The sequence below is a fragment of the Lampris incognitus genome, chromosome 2 (assembly GCF_029633865.1).
Source record: "Lampris incognitus isolate fLamInc1 chromosome 2, fLamInc1.hap2, whole genome shotgun sequence".
Lineage (NCBI taxonomy): Eukaryota > Metazoa > Chordata > Actinopteri > Lampriformes > Lampridae > Lampris > Lampris incognitus.
The window spans coordinates 134,388,988-134,398,062 of record NC_079212.1 but is presented as its reverse complement, the minus strand read 5'-3'; the positions used below and the strand labels follow the sequence as shown (position 1 = coordinate 134,398,062).

The 9,075-nt window shown below is 42.0% G+C and overlaps 1 protein-coding gene across 1 annotated transcript in view; it reads left to right on the top strand.

The window, feature by feature from the left end:
* Positions 1 to 49: 49 nt before the first annotated feature.
* The window catches only part of ubap2a (ubiquitin associated protein 2a), a 36,970-nt gene continuing 27,944 nt past the window's right edge, over positions 50 to 9,075 (top strand). The window contains exons 1-11 of the mRNA XM_056272732.1: positions 50 to 185; positions 2,137 to 2,274; positions 2,676 to 2,753; positions 3,094 to 3,204; positions 5,684 to 5,846; positions 5,972 to 6,052; positions 6,141 to 6,204; positions 6,757 to 6,854; positions 7,081 to 7,133; positions 7,265 to 7,335; positions 8,452 to 8,617. Coding sequence (XP_056128707.1) covers positions 2,179 to 2,274; positions 2,676 to 2,753; positions 3,094 to 3,204; positions 5,684 to 5,846; positions 5,972 to 6,052; positions 6,141 to 6,204; positions 6,757 to 6,854; positions 7,081 to 7,133; positions 7,265 to 7,335; positions 8,452 to 8,617 — 981 coding nt within the window. The 5' untranslated portion in view covers positions 50 to 185; positions 2,137 to 2,178. The remainder of the gene's footprint in view (positions 186 to 2,136; positions 2,275 to 2,675; positions 2,754 to 3,093; positions 3,205 to 5,683; positions 5,847 to 5,971; positions 6,053 to 6,140; positions 6,205 to 6,756; positions 6,855 to 7,080; positions 7,134 to 7,264; positions 7,336 to 8,451; positions 8,618 to 9,075) is intronic.

The window sequence follows — 9,075 nt, the reverse complement described above, 5'->3', positions numbered from 1 at the left end:
AGAATGCTGGGCGCCTTGACGGGAGGAGCAGTTCCTGGATGATGGTCGGGCGAGAGGGGCGAAGGCACGCGGCTGCGTCGGATCGACCGGAGAGGGGAGAGCGTCTAACGCGGCAGCGCGTGTCACGTGACCACCTCGTCTGCTGCTGCTGCTGCTGCTGCTGGCCGAGTGAAGCGTGTTAGCAGGTAATAAAAAAAACAAAACAACAACAAATCCCGTTCGCTCTCTCGAACTTGAGGGTTTCTTTCTTTCCCCTGCCTGAGCACGATTGAATGTAAAGTTTTTTTAAAAATCGGCCTCGTTGTGTTGCCGCGTCGCTTTGAGTCTCGGGCGTGCGGAGGCTTTCTGTGGCCGTGCTCTGTTGTTGGCTCTCGCGCTCTCTCCATCCCCGGCGATGCGATGTCGGGGATGGGATGGTGCGCCCGTGAGGCCATTTTCATTAGGCTTGATAAAGCTTTTGTTGTTGGCCTCCTAACATGTGTCGATGTACGATGACAACCCTTTGTCGGGGTTTAGGAGAAACTCTGTTTGACGTCGACTTTTAACTCCTGGCGATTAGAAGACGTCGGCCAGCCTGCCCGCTAGCCCGGTGGATTTCGGCTCGGATCAGATTTAGTGGGGTTAGCGTCGCTAGCGCTGCCTCCGGCCCCGTAACCGTATCGTCGCTGATATCGACGGCATTGTGTCAGCGGAGATTAGCTAGCTAGCTAGCTAGCTAATCTCCGCTAACACTGGCGAGGACAAAGGGGTCCCTGGTAGGAACAAGACCGAGTCGGTCGGTCGGTGTTGTATTTGAACACTGCACCGCGATCAGACTTGTTTTTCAAGGTGGCCGCAGGCAGCTGATGCTGAACAATTACAAAGGCAGTCAGGCCAGTGAAACGAAGCTAACGGCAGTGCAGGCTCGGCACAACGACGCTGTCATAGCCCATGTAATTAACCTACTGCCAGATCATAAGTTAACGGACTAGAGTCATATGCGTTTGGCATTCACACATACATTGTTTAACGCCGTTAATAGGTAACGCAGCGCAGGGAAACCCATGCTTCATAAACCACAAGACAAATGAGAAGTGTTGTGTAGTTGGCGCATGAACAGTTTAACGGAATGACCGACTTGTTGTTGTCTCACGAGGGTCGACGCAAATTCTAAAATTTCACGTTTGATGACAGGTCGCGACCATTTCGGTAGGTTTTGCGATACGTTAAAGAAAAGTACACTGTCACAGACGCATGTGGTTTTTCAACGACATTTTAAAACTGACACTTTGCTTTTACTATAGCTTTGTTCGTTACAGCAGCCAATAGCAACCGCGTGTTAGTAAACGTCATTCGGCCGGTCGGCGCTGTACGGCCATTGTTCCCTTGTAAAAAAAAAAAGGTCCCCTACAAAAACAAATGGGTCATCGGGATATCTGTTTTTATTCACAATGGCGTGTTGTAATAACGATCGCCCCAAGTAAAGTTTGCAAATTGCACTTGTAAAACGTGTCATTGCATAACTGGCAACAATGATTTTGCCGTTTAATGATGTACATGAAGTTGTGAGTTCACGTGCACGCCATAAATGGCGTGATGGTATGTGCGTTGCAGCCGTGTTTGTTCACTTTGGAAACAAAGTGTCGGTGACTTGTATAGACACCCTAACCGAGTTTGCACCATCTGGAACCTCTCTCAGTATTTGGGGTATTTGGCACAAGGCTCTGTAAATAGGCAGATTTAGAAGAGAAGTTTATTACATTAACTTGAATTACAACGTTTGTCAACTTTCTCAACTGGCTGTGTACATTGTGAAGTTGCTGTACGCTGAGCTGGGTCGGGTTTGTGTTAAGTACAGATTGGGAGCCCCACAGGGTGTAAGAGGACACTGAGTTGCTCTCCCCTCCTTGACCTAGATTTTCATCAAAGCAGTTACATCACTAGGCCTATTTTGTGTGTGTGTGTTGGAGCATCCAAAAGGGTGGTAATATCGTTGTGCAAATCTGCCTAACAGTGTTTACAAGAAAGACATTGTACATTAAGAGTTGACAAAACCCTTGAAAGTTCTGCTGCACCGGACTGCCAAATGATTTGTGTGTTAAAGACATTTTGTGCTTTCTCTGTCTCACTGCTTCTCCGATTTTTGTCTCCTTGCAGATTTTTCTATTTTGTACATACAGAGTTTTGTATATACTGTATATGATGAGCTCGCTGGGCGGCGACAAGGCCCGGGGCCCTCGGGAAAAAACGCTGCCCACTGCCACACATGCCTCACAACCACAAAAACAGATACAGGTGAGACACCAAAACCACGTAAACATGAAAGTGCAAACACACTCACACATGCTGTAACCATAGTAATTATTTATTTACAGACAAAGTTTCGAGACAAACCCACAATACAAATACTTCAGGGACACCAATTTTCCCAGTCTTTTGTTTTGATAGTGATTTTGCATGCTGGCATACAGTGTATAAATAGTAGGTTTAAGATGCATGCACTTGTGTAGCAGCTACTCTTAAGTTGCAATTAAGCTTAATCAATCAATCAATCAAGTTGCATTTTATAATGAAGGCTAATATTCACCAATAACTTTTAACCTCCTGTACTTTTTTTACACTTATCCCATTGGATCTCCATTTTTTTTCTTTATACCCACCTATATTTTTCTCCCCTCTGTCTCTTCATGCTCCAGGCTACAGCAGAGCAGATCCGGCTTGCCCAGATGATTTACGACAAGAATGATGCTGACTTTGAGGACAAAGTAAACCAGGTGAAGAACACTGGGTTCTGCCATGGCTGCATTGGCCCTAGGCGACAAGGCTGTACCTTTGTTTGGGTTCCCTTTTTTTTTCTTTTTTTTTGTACCGTGAATATCCAGCATTCCGCATGTAAACACATGACGGGGACAGTGACTAATGCACTGGGTTTTAGTTTTGGTGAGGTTCATTACCGTGTGGTGAAGCACAAAGATGGGTTTGCAATAGATGTGTCAGTATATTGCAGAGTTCCTAGAGCAAATGGTATGGTGGGCTGGGGACTTGTCATGAATAAACCTTTTATTAACTACATGTATGCTTGTGTATGTGTCTTGCTCTTGGTGCTTCTGCCAGCTGATGGAAGTGACAGGGAAGAATCAGGATGAGTGCATGGTAGCACTGCATGACTGTAACGAGGACGTCAACAGAGCCATCAACTTTCTTCTAGAGAGCACCTCTGACACAGTAGGCCACTTTTCTTTAGTAGATTCTTACATACCTCTGCTTATGTCCAGCTTCATTCTGGGCCCGTTCTGTTTATCCGGCAAGCTTGTTGGTCTGTTTTCAATGTTTGATTGATATGCACTTTCTTGTGATGGCCAGTTTAAAGGGAGAAGGGGAACCCTAGCCCACATTTAAGATATATTTATGTATAAATGTCAGCTCGTTTGCGAGCATGTGGAGTGCATAGACACTGATATGGACATAGTTGTCCACCTACATACTTGCATGTAGTGCTCAGTTCTGTCTGAGAGCAGTGGCTCTCAGTCCAGTCCGTTGTGACCCCTCAGTACCACTGGTTTTCTATTCCGCTAGGTAGTTCATTATGTTCACCTGTTGTATCAGGCACTCCAGCCATCTAGCCAGGGGTAGGTAGACCTGGCATAACAGATGAATGTAAATAGCTACTTGGCAGAATAGTAAACCAGCAGTATCGGGGGCACCTGACTGCCAGATTTAGAACCAGTGTCACATTTACAAAGCCAAATTACACAGGAACAGACAAAGACATCTTGATAGAAGGAAGATAAAACAAGGAACAAAATAGAGAGCAGAGATCCTCTTTGTATCAACTTTTTGCTTTTTTCTGTGTTGTTTTATTTTATTTTGTCTTTAATTCTGTGTTGTCTCTCTGTATATCGTGTCAGCTTTTTTTGTCACTGTTTTGGTTTCATGTCGATCTCGCCATTACCCGATAGCCATTCTTGGCCTTATGAAATGTTGGAATTTTAAACCTTTGTAGGGAGAAATAATTCATTTTCCACTCCCATGGTTTGTGGTTATGTGGATTACCCTCAACTAATTTGCTACCAAACATGAGGGGTGAAACAGCGGCTGACGAAGTGAGCTGATGAAACATTCTTGGCCACTGCTACAAGTGTTTTTTGACTTATCACACCCAACTCTCATACAAGAAGTTAAATGTGAAAATTCAACAAAATATGATAAGAAAATATTTTAAGTCTCTGGTGTCTTTTGAAAATATTTGGTTAGCGAACTCCAGCCCAAATTTTTGTCACCCGTTGGAGGGTCTAACATTTGGTTATCTTCACTAACCCACCAGTTTGGTGTGTTTGGTTTTTTGGCTTTAACGACTGGAGCTTGGGTGGGAAGTGACATTGTAAAGAATTAAAATATGGCTTGTTGATTCATCTCCAACTCCTCTTCTCAGTTTTACTTTAGATGGAATTATGTCTGGTTTGATGCAAGTTTGTAGTCTATTTACTTAAGAAGGTTAATTAAAAGTTAGTAGATTGGAAAAGAAAGGAAAGGAGTTAGATCTGCATTGATTTTTTTTCTTTTGAAATCTTTTTTTAATTCATGGTTCCCACATATCCTTGTAAACCAGCATATTTAAAACTAGCACAAAGGATGGGTAGGAAATAGTAAAATGTAAAGAAAATCCTTAGAGTCCTAGACATGTCTGATTTCTTAAATAGCTTTTACTCTGATAATTTATTTGTTATCATAATTTTGTACTCATCTGATCTCTACAAATTTTAAACTGTTATTTGTGAAATGGAGGATTTAAAGAACAATAAAAATTGAAGGCTGATTTTGCAATGAATATATCATATCACATCTGCTCTAATGCACTCTTGGCAGTTGGTTCTCTTTAATAGGAGGAGTCTTTTTGACTTGCACTAAAGCATACTGTTGTGCTGTTTTTTTCCTCCTTTTCACAGATAGCAGTGTGAAATAGCCCACCAAGTGTGTGACAAACCCTTGGCTGTTGTTCTGTCTGCGTGTCATGAGGTCTTTACAATCCTGGCATTTCTCAAGATGACCAGTCAGCACAGATGGCAAGGGGGTGGGGGCCAGGGGAGCCAGCCTGCTAGCCAGCCAACCACCCAGTCTGTCATTTGCCCATGTTTTATTTTAATTTCATGGAGGTCCAAAAATAGCAAGTGGCTAGTTTCTTCTGCTAGAAAGTCACTACTGCAACAGTATGTAATCCTCATGGGGTGTAATCTGCCACTGCTGTTATCCTCACTGTGATGAACCATAAGCATTATTACCAGATGCCTGTGGTATTGTTATTCTGCAGGAGGGTTGACTAGGTGTGGTGTTAGAGTGAGCCTTTGTAACATAACGCTAATAGTTGTAACTATATAATGATTAATATGTTATCCAAAATGCAGTGCTTGTTATTCAGAAAAAGAAAAATGCACATCTTTTGACCTCTTATTTCTTTTACTTATTGTTTTCTTGATTTAACTTTGAAGGAGCAGCAACAATAAATTAATGATATGTAAATGTCATTATGTTAAACTTTCTGTAATTGTAGTTAAGGGTAATGAGAAACATCAGGTCTTTTAAGTTTTCTTACCAATTTTCAGTCTTGTGTTTTTCTTTGTATTTGTTCTTTGTATTGTAATTGTGTCCCACCCCCTTGGTTTTTTGTCATTCATTTGACCTTCTATCTTTCATGTGCTGTGTCTAGACCTCGTGGGAGACAGTAGGTAAGAAGAAGCCTATGGTGAAGGAAGGCGCATCGGAGAGCAAAGAGAACAAGGAAAATAGGGAGAAGAAAGGAGAGAGGGAGGGCAGTAAGGGCCGTGGGGGTGCAAACCGTAGGGGCAAAGGGGCCAGCCGCAACCGACAGGGTATGTAGCCCAGATACAAACGTAATTTGTTCAGAGCTTGGCTCATTTGCCATATTTTGCTTGTGAACATACTGTCTTATAATTACTGTATTTTGTTTATCATTTTTGTGTGCATGTTTATTCAGCACGTCCAGAGGAGAATGGCGTGGAGGTGATACCAGTGGACAGGGGTTCAGAGCGAGGCCGGAAAGGCAGAGGTGGTAGAGGTGGGTGGGTGGATGGGGCTGTCCATGCTCACTATTTTTTAAGTTAGAACCATGACTAGCCCATGCTGACCTTAGCATGTTTTTGTAGGATCTGGAGGTCGAGGCAGGGGCCGAGCATCAGCAGGAAGCAGGTTCTCAGCCCAAGGAATGGGGTATGCCAGTTAAACACACCACCACGCCCTCCCATCCACAGACAAGAGTTAAAGATACATGTGAAATTCTCCTGCAACCTTCCCATGTGTTTTTCAGACTGCAAACAGGGAAATTGGATTTTCTTTTCCATAATATTCCCGAATAGTGGTTGCCTTGCATTTTACTTGAATTTGGATTTTAGAATGGATTCCCATTGCTTTATGCTTCCTCGTAAAGATTGTCCTGTCAGTCTTCAATTAGAGTAAGCCTCTAGAGAAGCCTCACAATACCCAGGCATAAACTGACTATACAAACAGTTTAAGAACTGTTTTCTTGTCTTATCCATGTAATCACTGTATATAGCAGGTACCAGCATAGTTAAATTCATCTTGAATTTAAATGTCATTGCATGTTTTAATTTCTTTAAATATAAACAGGTATTATCTTGAACTTTTGTCTCAACACTACATCCTGCCTGGTTTCATTTGTATGTCATCATCTCTAATCACAGTTTTCTCCCTAACCATCCCTCATCTGACTCTGACCTGTCCCATTCCTCTGCACTTATGCAGGACCTTCAACCCAGCGGACTACACTACAGAGGCTGGGACGGGGACCACACAGACAGAGGTCTGGGAAACGGGGGCCAACAACAGTACAGATGGGACAGGTTAGCCCCACATAACAGCACTTTCAATTTCACTGCACAGTGACAGTCGTGTTCACTTACCGAAGAATTTACAATGTGCTGAACAGAAAGCACGGTATTAGCTCTGTGTAGCACACAATTGCATGTAGATTATGTCAGTTATGTGTATGAAAAGTCAGGTGAAAGTGTTTTGCCTAGTTCTCCCACTTGTATCTTAATCATTGCACCATTGCTGGTTGTTCTCTAGTTGCCTGGAGGCATACCCTAGAAGACTGGGCAGCTGAGGACTGGAGCGAGGATGTGAGTTTAACTAAGTTGTTGCTTTGTAATTGTTCACAACCCTCTGCAAAACGTTTTTGTGTACATGTGTGTGTTTTAAATAGCCACTAGTAGCATCTAGATGATGATCTCTTCCATTTGTTTACCCTTAGCTCTCAGAGACCAAAGTGTTTACCTCCTCATGTGCACCTGCTGCTGAGAACCACGTTACACCTGGGCAAAGGTAACTAGCTTACAGTACATGAAGTTAAACACATCAGTCTCATTCTCTCTGTGTATAAGAGAACTCAAAACACTAGTGTTGCACAGTGTACTGGTTAGGAAAAAAAGATACGAGTTGTGATCTGGGTCATTTATTTTTGTCATCTTTGAACATTTACTGTGGAACAATTGTTCAGTGATAGTATATGTCCTTAGAGGGAAGCACTTTTTGTACTCTGAGCCCCTCCCCATCCAGTAGCCATGGAGAAAGGTCTGTCTTAAGTCAAAGCTTATGTTTTAAAATGACTACGGTACGCACTGGTTAGGATGAGCACTGATTAGGATGAGCACTGATTGGGAAATCTATTTTTTTATGATTTTAAGATGTGTTTTAGTTTGCCATGGTATTGTTTGAACATATAAATCCTTATACTTGGTCTGGTATCAGAACTGGAGTTTTTTGTTTTTATCTCTAATGTCACATTACTACTTAATCAGAATCCTTTAACCACCAAGTACATTCAGACATACAAAGAATGTGCTCCAGCACATTACTGTCTTAAAAATAAAACACAAAACACAGCAAGAGACCAGACAAAATTCTAATGTACATGATATAGAATAAAGAAATCCACCTAAAAATGCATATTTAATGTGAATAACAACATTTCTTATTATGGCATGTTGGAATTTACAGGGCAGCTTTGCTTAATAGCTTTGGGCTGATAATGTAGACATGCTAGAGTCTGTTTTTTCATCCAAGTACAACCCAAATAAGCATCAGTCAGTCTGATGAATATCACAGATGCAGCGTAAATCATGATTCTGCAAGGGAAGATAAAACAACATCATAAGTGAAGATTAAGTTGATATGTCCTTTGTATTTACTTGATTATTACTATTACAAGAATCTATATTGATATGTTTTGATTAGTTTGGAAGGCTTCATCTCCACAGGTCTTTACATTTCAACATTTTCCAGCCTGTGTAGGAGATACGGATTCAAGAAACTAGAAACTGGCATTTCATTCATAATTATTTCATTCATCATATAGAATCGTTAACTTTTGCCTGTAACATGTCCCATAAAGAGGTATTTTGTAATTTATCTGAATCTACTACTTCTGTCTCCCTTAAGTCTGGACTTAGCCTCTCTGCTGCAGAAGCCTGTGGGTGGAGGAAGAGACGCAGCCACCTCTTCCTCTCAGGGCCTGGTCTTTACCAATTCCCATCATCACCAGCAGCAGCAGCAGCACCCTGGCCGCAATGGCACAGGCAGCACAAGCTACGCACACGCTGCCTTGGTAAACATATTGTCACTTATAATGCTCCACATCCCACTATTATCTCTGCCAGGCAGATCAGCAAATCATTCATTGCTGATCTCAGCCCAGGAGAACTGGAGGAACACTGGAGGAACCAAAAATAATTCACCTTGTTCACCTCACCACCACGTGGAAGTGCCATAGTCTCTAATGTTAAAACTCTGCTATAAGAATACAATTTCAAGAATAGGATTAATCACAGTCACAGCTGGAAATCATCTCAGTAGCTACAATAAAACATTTCCCATAACTAAGCTAGTATGTTTTCTTACCATTTTATGAATGAAAGTCAATCAGCAGTGCAGCCATTCACCTTCATTCATTTTATATCATGAAAACTGCGACGAATATACACATTTGATGTCTTTTAATAAGGGCTTTGAAATTGTGATTGCCTGATGTCTGTCATTTCATGCCAGGCTTGGTGGCTTTTGTGC